Source organism: Onychomys torridus, chromosome 3 (assembly GCF_903995425.1).
Source record: "Onychomys torridus chromosome 3, mOncTor1.1, whole genome shotgun sequence".
NCBI lineage: Eukaryota > Metazoa > Chordata > Mammalia > Rodentia > Cricetidae > Onychomys > Onychomys torridus.
This window is the reverse complement of record NC_050445.1, coordinates 157,048,443-157,063,028: the sequence shown is the minus strand read 5'-3', so window position 1 is coordinate 157,063,028 and position 14,586 is coordinate 157,048,443. Positions and strand designations below refer to the sequence as shown.

General features: G+C 46.3%; 1 protein-coding gene across 1 annotated transcript; it reads right to left on the bottom strand.

Annotated features, from left to right (window-relative positions):
• Positions 1-5,011: 5,011 nt before the first annotated feature.
• Positions 5,012-5,515, bottom strand: LOC118579192 (60S ribosomal protein L29-like). Its single transcript, XM_036180318.1, has one exon. The coding sequence runs from the start codon at positions 5,483-5,485 to the stop codon at positions 5,039-5,041; it is 447 nt and encodes a 148-aa protein (XP_036036211.1). The 5' UTR covers positions 5,486-5,515; the 3' UTR covers positions 5,012-5,038.
• Between the last annotated feature and the right edge of the window lie 9,071 nt (positions 5,516-14,586).

Sequence of the window (14,586 nt, the reverse complement as noted above, 5' to 3'; positions counted from 1 at the left end):
GCCAGTGTGATGGATGCCGCTAAGTCTTCAAGTGACTTTTAGGGACTTGCCATCTAGTAGGTATTGCATTCGGACACATTTCATGTATACACGTGTAATTCTGTCACTAAGAATTAAAACGGTGCTGGGATCCTGCACACGTACTGAAGCAAAGCAGAGGGCAGGAAGGAGCTGCTCTAGGCCTGGCTCCCCGCAACCAATTTGGAAAAATATTAGCTTGTTGCCTATTACTGGTGGTTTGTCTAATCTCAGCAAAGAATCCCTGGGTTGTTGGTATTCTTTCACTTCCATTTCTGTGACAAACACCCTCACAAAAAACAAAGTTGGGATGTGGTCCATCAATGAAGGGAAGTTGAGGCAGGAACTAGTCACATTACATCCACAGTCAGAGCAGAGAATCAAGCTCATCCATGCCGCCTGTTGCTTTTATCTAGCTCTCTCCCAGATGGCTCAGCATCCCCTGCATAAGGAGTGGTGCTGCCCTTCGTGGGCTGGTCCTCCTACAGCAGTCAGTAGTTAAATCCCTCACAGACACGCCCACTGGCCAGCCTGCCTAGGCAATCCTTTGTTGAGACTCTCTTCCCAGGTGACTTTAGGCTGTGGCAAGTTGACACTCAAAACTAACCATCACAGATGGTAAGTAAGGTAAAGAGCCTTTCCCTCTGCCAATCAGCTCTGACCAAGAGAAGGGGTCATGGGTTCATAACCCAGCTCCTCCTCTCAACAACTGTGGGAATTCAGGGATGTTCTTTGTGATGAGGTGCTTATGAGGCAGGCACATTTGATACCTTGAAATACAACAGGCTGCTCAGGCATTTAGGAACGCTCTGACCACCAAAGAGAGACAGTAATCTCAACTTTTTAAAAAATTAGTTATTTACTTCTCTGGGTAACTCTGGAATTGACAGCTGATTTTAGAATAGATACTTCAATGTGGCACTTGTCATTATATTTGATATTGTCAATGATCCCCAAGACGTACATGGTCTAGACACTAGTGAGGTGGGGGATGATGATTTGAGAGTATCCAGTAACACTCAAACTTATCACACAAGCCCTTGTGGGGTTTTGTGGGTTTTTTTGTTTGTTTATTTGATCTTTTTTTTTTTTTTTTTTTTTTTTTTTCTGAAACAGGCTAACACAGGCCTAGTCTTGACCTCCCTATTTCCTCAGGCTGGCCTCAAATTCAGTATCCTTTGCCTTTGGCCTTGGTGGCCTGGGTGCTGAGCTTCTAGACATAGGCTACTACACCCAGCTCCCCTGAGTCTTAAGGATGGAAAAAATCTTTGCTGGCCCAGTGAGAGGGAAGAGACAGGATCAGGAAAGCACTGAAGCATGGGAAGGGCAGATCTGCTATCGCTAGCTTTGAAGATGGAGGAAAAGGGTTGCTGCTGAGATTGTAAGAATCGTCTGGAAACCCAAAACAGTCTTCAGCTGATGTCGGTGACCTCAGTCCCACAGCCGAGGCTAAATCTTACAGACAAGGGGATGAGTAGGAAACCTGCCTTCCCTAGGGCCTTAGAAAGGAATGTGAGGACTGTGGGCTTGACATGTCTCACCCTGAGCCTCCACTGACGCACAGAGGGTTGTGTATTTCTGTTGTTTTAAACACACACACACACACACACACACACACACACACACACAGAGAAATTAATCTCATACTGCACACTAGGCATCTTAAGTGTGTAGCAATGCATCATGGTTGTTAGATTTATAGAACAGGTCTCAGGAAGAAGATGACATTTTCAATGACTTAACAGGGAGGAAAGAAGAGGCTGTGAGGTCTGGGGAAAGAGCATTCCATCCCAGAGAACATGTGTGAGTAGGAAACATGCCCAGAATGTCCCATGTCCAAAGAGCAGTGGGGAGACAAGGACCTATCATAGACTGGGCACAATAGACTCAGAGGAGTGGACATCAAGGCACCAAGAGGGATGGTTTCCCTTATGTATGTAACATCAGACCTGACTCAGTCCTCACCCAAGCTGGGAGGAAGGTAGCCACCTGGAGCTTTTACCTGCTTTGGAATTAGAGGTTTGGCTCACAGCCTTCACCACACCCCACTGGGCCCAGTGGTCGATTTCAAACACATGTAGCTTGGTTGCTTCAACCAAAAAGCCAACTCTATACCGGTGGCAGACCTACACATCCCTATTACCCAACTTTCAGAAGCTAGTTGTGGGACCTGACAGGTAGGCTTGCCAAGACACTGGCCACTTTAAAGGTCAGTGTGGGGCCAGTGAAATGGAGCTAAAGGCTTGCTGTACAGCTTAAGAACCTGCACTCCAGCTGGAGAGATGGTTAAGAGCATTGGCTGACTGCTGTAGCTAGAGTTTTCCTGCCTGGCCCAGTCAGGACAAATCTCTCTTACCTGCCAGTCTCACAGTCGCTCAGACCCAACCAAGAAAGCACACAGAATGGCCGTGGCAGGCTTCTTGTTATCTACTTCTTCTATCTTAAATTAACCCATTTCTGTTAGTCTATACTTTGCCACATGGCTTGTGGCTTACCAGTGTCTTTACATGTTGCTTTTCATGGCAGCACCTGGCGGTGTCTCTCCCCAACCTTCTACTTCCCAGAATTCTCTTCTCTCTTGTCCCGCCTATACTTCCTGCCTGGCCACTGGCCAATCAGAACTTTATTTACACAGAGCGATATCCACAGCAGACTGCTCTTCCAGACAACCCAGGTTCAATTCCCAGCACCCACATAGAGGTGCATAGCCATCTCTAACTAGTTCCAGGGCACCATCGCCCTCTTCTGGCTCTCACGGGCACTGCACACATGATACTTGTCCATAAATGCAGGCAAAATAACTACCACACACATACATTTTTTTTTTTAAAGAAAGAAACTGAGTTTGATTCCCAGGATGCATGTGGTGAATGAGAAAACTGGTTCCTACAGGTTGTCCTCTGACTTCCACATGTGCACAGTGGGCATGTGCAACAGGGACCGGTTTATTTGGGATCACAGTTCAAAGAGATCTAGTCTATCCTGACAGGGAAGTCGTGGTGGTGGGAACCGACCTCTTGTCAGTTGCATCCATGGTCAGGAAGTGAAATAAATGCTTTCCCCTCCTTTCTGTTTAGTCTGGGATTCCAGTCCATGGGGGGTGCTGCCCACATACAGTGTTCTTCTCTCTTCCGTAAATATTTCCCCGAAATGCCTTAAAACTCTCATCAAGAAGTCTGTTTCCACGCTGATTCTAATCCTGTCAAGTGAGCAAATGAAGTAAACCTGAGGCCATGTTGCAGATGTTGGCCGTTTTGTTCTCATAGTGCAGAATCTGAGTTCCAGTTTGCCCAGAGAACACAGAATGGACATAATGGTAAAACAACATCTCCAACTGGTAACTCTGTTATGTCCCAACAGTCTCCACTGCAGGTGGAGTTCCCTGTACCGGCAGCTGTTTCCCAAATAACCAACTGAGACTTAATATTTCTTACAAATGTTTAGCAAATAGCTCAAGCTTGTTACTAGCTAACTCCTACATTTAAACTAACCCACATTTCTTATCTACGCTCTTCCATGTGGCTTGGCATCTTTTCTCAGTACAGCAAGTTCATTTGTCCCTGCATCTGCCGGTGACTCCTCTGGCTCCGCCCCTTCATCCCAGCATTCTCTGTGTCAGGCTGTCTCACCCAATCTCTTTCTGCCCAGCTATTGGCCAACCAGTGTTTTATTAACAATGAGAGCACTACATATTTACAGTGTACAGAAGGGTTATTCCACAGCACTCCACTTGAAACATTTCCAATGTACTCACACTTAATGTTCCTGTTTAAAATTATATTAATGCCAGTAACTGGACTGTTGGGTCCTGGCTAAAGACATTAATCTGGATATCCATAGTACTTCTTAGCACCATGCCTAGAATTCAGTAGACATTTAAGAGGGATGTGCGTGTTTGTATATCTGTGTGTGTGTGTTTGTGTGTGCGTGTGCATGTGTGCTTATGTGTGTGAATGTGCATGTGTGCTTATGTGTGTGAATGTGCTTGTGTGTGAATGTGCATGTGTGAGAGTGCATGTGTGTACTTGTGTATGTAAGTGTGCTTGTGTGTGAGTATCCATATGTGTGTAAGTGTGCTTGTTTGAGTGTGTATATGTGTACATATGTGTGTGCTTGTGTGTGCATGTTCTTGTATGTGAGTGTACATTGTATGCTTGTGTGTGAGTGCTTGTAAGTGTGCTAATGTGTGAGTGTGTGTGCTTGTGTATGAGTGTGCACATGTGAGCATGCATGTATGTGTGAGTATGCCTGTGTGTGAGTGTGCTAGTGTGTGTGTGCTTATGTGTGTGAGCATGTATGTGTGTGCTTGTCAGTATGTCTGTGTGGGGCTGAGTGCTTGTGTGTTTGTAGCACCTTTCGAAAGGAATGTGGCAGAGTAGGCATGAAGTAACAGATCCCAGAAGCCCTCTTCTTCGTGTAGCAGCTGTGGCCTCTGAGTGACTGCAGAAACTGCCTCCTCCAGTCATACTGTGACCTTCCTTCAAGGGTCTCAAGGTCAAGTCAGAGGCGTGAACTTCAGCAGAGGTCTCTATAAGTTCTTTCTTTTTTTCTTTCTTCGTGTGTGTGTGTGTGTGTGTGTGTGTGTGTATCTGTGAATGGTGTGTTCAGTAGTTCAGTATGTAGTATATGCACAAATTCATGTGAGTGTGTATGTGTGTGTGTGTGCATGTAGAGGTCAGAGGCCATCCTGGAATGTTTTTCTTTGGGTGGAGACAGGGTCTCACTGAACGTGAAGTTTGCTGATTTGCCTAGGGAGCCACCTGGCTCCAACCCTTAGCATGAACTGCCACATCAGGTTTTCCACATAGGCCTGGAGATCAAACTGAGAATCTCTTGCCTGCACGGCAGACTCTTCTGCACCATCTTTACAACCATTGTTTCTTTTCTTTTCTTTTTTTTTTTTTTAAAACAGATCCTGCCTCAAGTTTATTTGTAAAAACAGCATGGGGTCCTGATCATCTGCAAAATAGTGTGTAGGTGTGTCACACCAGTCCATCTGTCTGGCAGACAGAAACCTATTCTATGGGGCCTTCACAGGGGCCTGGGCACCTTTGGGAGCCTGAGCTGGAGCTGAGGCCTGTGCCTTGGTTTGAGCCTTGGGCTTTGGTTGGCAGAGGCTACGACCCTTGGCCATGTAGCTTCTAATCTGCTTCCCAAGCTTGGGGTGAGCAATGAAAGCAAGGCGTCTGAGCTTGCGACTGGGGCCCTTCGACATCTTGGGCTTAATCACCTCGGGCTTAACGAGGGCCTTGATGGCCTCTGCACGCACACTCACTGCCTTTGCGTTGTTGGCCTGCATCTTCTTCAGGCCTTTCTTGTTGTGCTTCTTGGCAAAGCGCATGTTCCTCAGGAACTTGGGGTTCACCCCCTTGAGAGATTTGTATCTTTGCGACCGGGGTTTCTTGATACCATTTCTGTGCCATTTTTGAGATTGGTTGTGTGTGGTGTGGTTCTTGGACTTGGCCATGTCGGAACGGTAACCAGAGGCTCCCGAAGCTCCTGGGACCGGAAGAGAAAGAGCCATTGTTTCCTTTCTTACCCAACTCAGTCTCAGCTTTGTAACTCCGCCATCTATAGACCACCTCAAGTCTACAAGAGGCAGTTGATTCCAGGACGAAGGGCAGAAGCACCTGCTGCTGTGGTAGTCCCTTGTCCAGACTGAGTCTTCCGGGAGTGTGCTCAGGCTGTGGGCCAGCAGCAGATGCAGCAGACATCCCTTCCCCAGGGTTCTCTAAGCGGAGATCAGAAGGGGCCAGCAGGGTTGATGCTTGGTGAGGCCTCCTCTGGGTGCCAGGTTTGGGTTTCTTTCTCATGGGTTGGAAAAGGGTGAGCTGGTTTCTGAACTCCTCTCCTGAACACTATCTCATGAAGGCACCATCAACAAATACTTTTGTTTGGGTCAGATTTCCACTTATGAATTTGGAGGATGGGCAAGTATTCAGTCTATACAGGGGAGAATAGCTCTTATCTTTTGGTCTCCTCCTGGGACACTTGGTGTATCAGACAGATAGTTCTGGTCTATTGAACGTCAGGGATTTCCACACATAGCTGATGTGGTACCCTAGAGACACTGTTTAAATTCAAATGTGTTATTCCAAGATGCCCACCTTCGTGGGAGAAGTGAAGTGCTAATGGCCTAGCTGTGCGCCGTCTAGACATAGCTGCCAAAGCAGGAACCTACAGGCAAGTTCCTGGCTAGGTAATCATGTCATGGCAAATCATGGGCAGAAGCTGCTGTCCACAGTCTGTGCATGTCTGGGCAGAGGAAACTGTGTAGGCTAAGGACTGGACCCCAGAACTCCACCTCTGTATGCCTTGTGCTCAATATAGCTCACCCCTCTGCCATGTGGATATTCTAGTAAATTCTCTGTTGCAAACTCTGTCTCCACCAACCGCTTCTGTCAGCTTGTGGAAGCCTCTTGCCTGCCAGTCAGTTTCCTCGATGGTTTACTGGGACAGTGGTGAGGGAAGGCAGATGTACCTTGGAGTACCATGGCTTCTCAGCTTTGAGAATGGGAAAGCCAAGTTGTGATTGGTTCCTCTGAGACAGCCCAAGTTGTGATTGGTTCCTCTGAGATAGCCCAAGTTGTGATTGGTTCCTCTGAGACAGCCCAAGTTGTGATTGGTTCCTCTGAGACAGCCCAAGTTGTGATTGGTTCCTCTGAGATAGCCCAAGTTGTGATTGGTTCCTCTGAGATAGCCCAAGTTGTGATTGGTTCCTCTGAGATAGCCCAAGTTGTGATTGGTTCCTCTGAGACAGCCCAAGTTGTGATTGGTTCCTCTGAGATAGCCCAAGTTGTGATTGGTTCCTCTGAGATAGCCCAAGTTGTGATTGGTTCCTCCAAGGCAGGAGAGCAGAGGCTGAGTGAGCTGGGTCTGTGTGACCGCCTGGTTTGAGTCTCACTGTAGGTTTCTGACTGCAAGCAGGTGACTTTTCTGTATTTATGTTGTTTGTAGAGAGGATGATCCTTTGGGGTAGTGGCCAGGACTAAATGACACATGGGAACTGTATTGGAGCGTCTTCCTGAGTGAGTTCATTGGTCATGAACACAGTGGGAACACAAGGTGAATGAGTGCAGTCTTATTAGCACAGTGGAGTGACATTCCCTTTCTCTGAGAACACCCCTCACTCTGTGAAGTGCCAGCTCCCTGATCTCCCATTGTGTTCAGTCTCTAAGCCTTAGCCACCTCTCACACCCTCACCTGAAGGCTGCAGAGCAGTTTCCTTAGTACCTCCCCATCTAGTCAATTCCCACCTGCACTTCTTTTCTGGGTCAGAGGCTCAGGCTGTATTGGTCAGTAACTGTCCATCAGGAAGTGGCTTCACTCAGCATGCAGTCATTCAGCATGTCTTTGGGAACTTCAGTCTGCTGTGGCTAACAGACACTGAGGGCTGAAGCTCGAACCAATCTTCAGCTTTTCTATGGAGAGCTCCCAAATGACAGTGTGGTGAGAGACATCTCAGTTCTCCAGGGCTGTTACAAGTTTTAACTATGTTTGGACTGTGTCTTAGTTACAGTTTCTATTGCTGCCATTAATCACCATGACTAAAAAGTATGTTGTGGAGGAAAGGGTTTATTTGGCTTACACTTCAGCATTCTTGTTCATCCCTGAAGGAAGTCAGGACAGGAACTCAATCAAGCAAGGCAGGATCCTGGAGGCAGGAGCTGATGCAGAGGCTATGGAAGGGTGCTGCTTACTGGCTTGCTCTCCATGGCTTGCTCAGCCTGCTTTCTTATAGAACCCAGGACCACCTGTCCAGGGATGGTACCACCCAAAGTGGGCTGGGTCCTCCCCCATTGATCTCTGAGAAAATGCCTTACAGCTGGGTCTCATGGAGGCATTTCCTCAGCTGAGGCTCCTTCCTCTGATGACTCTCTAGCTTGTGACAAGTCGACACACAGAACCACCCAGTACAGACTGACTGGTGTCCCTTGTTCCCTTGAAGGTTAAGGGCATAAGGTAGTGCTCCGAGGCAGCAGAGAGGTCAAGCTGCCCTCCCAGCCTCAGGTGCTGATCACAAACAAATGCTGTTCATGTTTCGGGTACAGAAAGAGATGCTCTAACTGCTGTTACCTGCCCATGTCTCTTTCTCTGTGCTGAGTGATGCTCTGAGCAAGTAATATGCAGCTCCATTGGATTGATGAGGTAAGTCTTTTTAAACCTGCACCTCCCCATCTGACAGAGACTAGTAACCACTTCTTCTGCCTTTGCTGCTTTGAGACAAGGTCTCCCTTGGTAGCCTTGGCTGGCCTAGAATTTCCTAAGTAGACCAGGCTGCCCTCAAACTCACAGAGATCCTCCTGCCTCTGCCTCCTGGGTGCTGAAATTAAAGGTGTGGGCCATGATGCCCAGCTTAGTAATTATGACTTATTGCTGACTGTTTCGTGGCAGGATACAGTGATGGATAGTCTACATAGGGAGAATTCCTACAGTTGCATCCCTCAAACCTATGAGACCCAATATCCCCTTTATATTACAAATACTCTGTTGTAATACTTTACTAGCTAGAAACATAGAAATCCATAGAAAATGGATTCTATAGTATATAATTTAAAAATATATAGCCCCTTAATTTAAATGTGTAGAAAAGGGGCTGGGATATGGCTCCATGGTATACACAAGGCCTTAAGTTGTATCCCTAGAACTTCATAAAAAGTAGAAAGCTGGTCCAGGCCTGGTGGTCAGGATGGTTATCCAGTCTACCTAGGAGGCTGAGGCAGGACTTCAGGACCTGCCTGGGCTGGAGTGAGTTCAAGGCCAACCTGGGCAGCTCAGTGAGATTCTGTCTCAAAAATAAAACATAAGAAGAAGTCTGGGGATGCAGCTCTGTATCAAGTATCTAGAAATCCCAAGTTCCATCTTCCCAGTGTCACAGACTAAAACAAAAAGAAACCACAAATAAAGAAGAAATAAGAGAGAAGAAAGAGATCTAAGTATAGACATGAACAGATGCCAAGTGGTGGTGGCGCACGCCTTTAGTCACAGCACTTGGGAGGCAGATGCAGGTGGGTCTCTGAGTTTGAGGTCAGCCTGGTCTACAAGTGAGTTCCAGGACAGCCAGAGTTACACAGAGAAACCCTGTCTCGAAAACAAAACCAAAACTAAAGCAAAACAAAAAAAAAGTGAAGAGATAACGTTAAACAAAAACCACACTGACATTCTCCAAAGGTGTCAATGAGAACGTGCTGGAGTTTAACAGACCCAGAAACCTCATTGATTCCTAATGACAGTCGCTGCGCTGGGTGAAAACTAGAAGGATGTGCTGGCATGTCTGATGACAACCTCTAGGAACCCAGAGTTTAGAGCTGACCCTGCTGACTCCGTTCCACAGAGGTGGCAAAGATACTCAACAGGTCACCTGGCTGGCGTAGTGGAGTACACTGGGATGTCAGCACTCAGGGGCTGTGTAGCAGGAATCTTAGAGTCTTATTAATACAATACAATCAAATCTGAAGCTGGGTATTGGGGTGAATGCTGGGAGATCAGAGAAGCAGAACAAGCCACAATTTCCTCACCTCACAAGTTCCTCAGCCGATCCTGTTTCCTTAGACTGGAAGCCTCTGAGTCCTCATCCAAATGAATCTCAGCTGAACTGCTGCTCCAGTGCCTAAAAGCTTAACCAGGCCCTAGTTCCTCGTCCTCAAGCCTTAAATACCTTTCTGCTTTCTGGAATTAAAGGCTCACTTCTTGGGATTAAAGGCGTGAGTCACCATGCCTGGCTGTTTCCAGTGTGGCCTTGAACTCACAGAGATCCAGACAGGATTTCTGGCTCTAGAATGCTAAGATTAAAGGCATGTGTGCCACCATTTTCTAGCCTCTGTATCTAGTGGCTGTTCTGTTCTCTGACCCCAGATAAGTTTATTAGGGTGCACAATATTTTGGGGAAAACAATACCACTACAGGGCTGAGGCAGGAGGATGACCACAGGTCTGAACCTACCCACAATACAGAGTGTGACATTGCCCCAAAAATCCAAGGACCAGGGATGCAGCTTGATGGTAGGGTGGCTGTGAGCATGTGACGTCTGGTGGCCACCACATAGCACATTCTCTCCTCGCTTCACCTGGTCATTGTGTTCCTGAACTTGTCAATTTCATTAAAACCATGCCAAAAACACTGTGCTTATATAGAGAGTCAAGAGAGTTTTAAAAGTTGGGAGAGAGTTAAACAATAATTTTCTCTTCTTTCTTTTTTGAGACAGGGTCGCATGTAACCCAGGCTGGCCTTCAACTCCCAATTCCTCTTGAGTGTTGAGGTTATAGGTAAGTGCTACATTCTTGGATGAAGATTCTTCATTTTGGGGTCTGATCCATGTACCACAGAAGCTTAACATACCTGACCCCTCTGTTTTTAAGTCAATCACACTTCTGACAAATCATTGTATGCGTACATTTGTAGGGTGATATAATATTCTGTGGTGTGCGAATGATGTGGTGTGATGCTGTTAACTAATAACTTATCCATTGCCCTGTGACATCAGGGCTGCAGTGAGACATGTGAAGCATGCTGCCCTGGCTGTTTAATCTGGCTGCCCTGCTGTGCTGTGACTGTCAAGACTGTTCCTGCCGTCCGGCTCATACTGTGTACCTGGCCCAAACCTGCACCTCTTAATTCACTCCACTCTGCTTCCTCCCAGCCACCACCCAAGACTGTACTTCTGAACTTGACCACATGTTCACACATGTGCACATGTGTGTGCACAAATACACACACACACACACACACACACACACACACACACACACACACCTACCTCCTAAATAAGAATATGGATTATTGGATTATTTGTCTGTGTCTGAATGATGATAATGATGATGATTTAGTATAATGTCTTTCAGGTGCATTTGTGTTTTTACAGATTTCTTCCATTTTAGAGCAGAGAAATATGCCATTAGGTGTGTGAAAGTTTGTGTGTGTGTGTGTGTGTGTGTGTGTGTGTGTGATTCCACGTGTCTGTTGTGAAGCATGTTGCAGTGGACATGAGCATGGCTATCCTTTTGGCATAAGGATGCTCTTTTTTGGGCATATACCCAAAAGAGGAGTGCTGGGTCATTAGGTAGTCCCCTGTCATTTTCCAGAATGACTGCATTGATTTACATTCTCACTAACAGTGTTCAAGGAGTCCCTTTCTCTACACTCTCATGATTGCTTACTTATGCCTTTTGTTCACAGCCGTCATTCTGCTGTGTGAGGTGACATCTCACTGTGATCTTAATTTGGCAAGGCTGAGCATTTTCTGTCAATCTGGAGGCTATTTGTATGATTTGAAAATTGAGTCCTTGGCCTCCTTTAAAAATTGCATGACAGTTTTCTTGTCATGAGTTACCCCTACCACATTAAAGATAAATAATGCCCCTAATTATTGGGGCCACCAAAGACAGCTTTGTGAATTTTCTCATGTCCCCTAGTTGGTGGAACTGCTCTACTTGAGAGCCATTAACCTGGATAGAAAGATGCTCTGTATTAAGTCTTGTCAAAGAGTCTGGATTCAGAAGGGCAGTTGCATGATGCACTATTTTCAAAATCCTTATTTGGGAATTTTTGTTGGAACATGTGAGTACAATATTTCATGCTGTCTTTGAGAACACTCAAGCACCAGGTAATGCTGTTCCCTTTATTAGCTTTGTAAATATTCCCACTGTGGTGGTGAATATTTCATCTCAACAGTGTCTACGAGACTAAACTCTGGGTATGTCTGTAGGGGAGTTTCTGGATTGGGTTTAATGGGTAGAAAGACCCCCTGAACCATAGGCAACACCATGCATGGGCTGGGTCCTATTCTGGGTAAAAAGGAGAAAGTGAGCTGAGCACCAGCATTCATCCCTCTGGGCTTCCTTCCTCAGATGCCATGCAACAAGTGACCTCATACTCATCCACCATGCCCACCTACCATGATAGACTCTGCTCTCAACCATACACAGAGGCAACTCACTCCTTCCCTCTCTGTTAGCCCTTGCTGGATGTTTGTCCCTGCAGCCAGAGAAGTCACAGATACACCTGTCTGTGCAAACATGCTCCTGTGACATTCTGATCTCCAGGGCTCCACGCCAGTCTGGCCCACCATGCTCAACCTGGCAGTCTCCCTCAGAAGCTTTTACTCTTTGTAAACCATGGAAGGGTTTGCTCTTGATTATAGTGGCCTCAGCGGCATGGTTTGTTCCCTTTGGTCAAATTAGTAGTAGGTAAAAATCACCAGTTGCTATAAGACCATACTGAAACACTAAATTTTAAACAATCCCTCCAAATGTCACTTTGTGGCCTCAGAGGAAACCTATGACATACCAGCTGGTAAAACATACTCACTGCTATTCTTCATTGGTAAAGCACTGACTTAAGTCTTTGGAGTAAGTGGACCATCTTCGTTCAAAAACAACGCAGCATGGAGGAGAATTCTCGCAAACAGTGCCCTTTGTGTGAGGCCTTCTTTGCTCAGACTGGTTCACCAAGCTTTGTAGCCCGGCCAGTTGACTGGCGGTAGCTGCTGCCCCCTAGTGTAAGATTGCTGGCTACTGCAGGCACTGAGTTCTTGAATCAGCCAGGGAGCCTTACTAACAATAAAATAGGAAATGAAGGAAATAATAAAAATAATTGAGACATTTGCAATGTTTTATTCTTCCAGAATGAGTGCTCCGTCTTTCAGAATGAAAGATGTGATGTGATCAGAAAGCACAATACTGAAGGAGGAAGCTAAGCTAACCACACACCTGTGAAACAAGAATCCATATTAACAGGGAGGGGTGCCTGGTTTTCAGACCTGGAAGAGTCTGCATTAGATGACTACACCAAGCCCCGAGGAGGAGACAACTGTTCAGGGTTATATTAACAGCAAAGTCAGTTAGACCCTGGTGTCGTTTGCACCCCAGCTTTATCCTTCTTATCTTCTTTAGCCATTTTCATGGGTGTGCATGTGAGTATGATATACATGTATATGTGCATGCGTGCGTGCGTGCGTGCGTGCGTGTGTGTGTGTGTGTGTGTGTGTGTGTTGTGGACATGTGTGTGTGTGCATGTGTACATGTGTGCACAGGAAGTTCCTGTCCAGGTCCAGCATTTCTTTCGGGGGATTAAGTAAAAATAGACTTGGAGTACAGATTCAGAATAAAGAAAAAACAAGATGGCAACATACTGGATACAGTGAGGTCTTTTGAACATATGCAAACTGAAATTAGAATATTTATATACATAGCGGAACTTCTCCCAATATGATTCTTGATGTAAATTTAAAAAAATGTTTAAGTGAAAGTTAGAGCATGAAGACAAATATTACAACTTTAAGATAGTAGGAATCTGTGGTCATCATGTTCCTGGACTTATGGAGACAGCCGTGCCCCAACAAGCCAGGATCAGCTGTTAGTTTTCAGTGAGGCAATTGAAACAGTCAAGTAATTGTGAGAAGCAGAAAAGGAGACGGAGCCAATGTCACCACACCAGGAAGAGACATTACATGGTCCCCACCCCAAGCCTGTCTTCAGGGTCTTGATTTGAGGTGTTTTGAGCAGAGGAGCAGGGGTGTGCACATGCGTGCAGCTCTGGTCAGGGTGTGGTACTGCCACCTCGACCCTTCTTTCTCTTTTCTCTAACCAACTGTGAATCTTTCTTTTCCGAAAAGTTTCCCCGATGGCTGGCCCAGGGTCTAGGCTTTCTCTTCTTCTAGCTTGAGAATCCTGGGGGAGTTCTAATTACTTGGGGTCCACTGTTTCAGTAGTCCAGTAGCCAAAGCAAGGGGCACGAGTGTGTCTTTAGAGTAACTTCAGCCCTACCAGGATGGCTACAAGTACAGCTAATAACTTACAGGTTGAGCATTGGTTCCAGGAAGGCCGAAGGTTTCACAACGGTGGGGGCTTCTAGGTGCTAACAGAGCCTTCCTGCAGAGGGCATCAGATGACCAGGTAGTGACATCCTGCGGCCCTGCAGTGGGAAGTCCTGGGAAGGAGCTCTATTGCCTGGACTCCACTGTGGCAGCTGAAGATCAAGGAGGGACTTGTCTGTCTGTCTCTCCCTGCAGGCTCCATGCAGACAAAGCCTTAGCTCTCTACACACATGCTCTGTGTGACAGCCATCTGGAGCTTCCAGGGTTCACGGAGGGTGAGGGGAGGCCATCAGAGTGTAAGACTCCAAGTTGTGGTAAACAGAACAAATAAGGAAAATCACAACGGACTAAGCTAGTACCTGGCAGTTTGCATTGATGCTCTTAGGTTTTCTAAGAGAAGAGGAAATTAAGACTTTTATCTGGACAAGACTATGTAGCTGGAGAGTTTCTCTCCAGCTCCTGCCAAGCCCCACAGTCCTGTAGCCCACTTTTAAAGTAAACACACAGAGACTTATTATATTGCTTATAAACTGTATGGCTATGGCAGGCTTCTTGCTAACTGTTCTTATATCTTAAATTAACCCATTTCTATTAATCTATAAGTTGCCACATGGCTTGTGGCTTACCGGTATCTTAACATGTTGCTTGTCATGGCGGCTGCTGGCAGTGTCTCTCTCCTCAGCCTTCCACTTCCCAGAATTCTCTTCTCTCTTGTCCCACCTATACTTCCTGCCTGGCTACCAGCCAATCAATGT

Excerpts from the sequence above, each read along its gene's own strand:
- LOC118579192 (XM_036180318.1), bottom strand. The coding sequence starts at position 5,485 with ATGGCCAAGTCCAAGAACCACACCACACACAACCAATCTCAAAAATGG.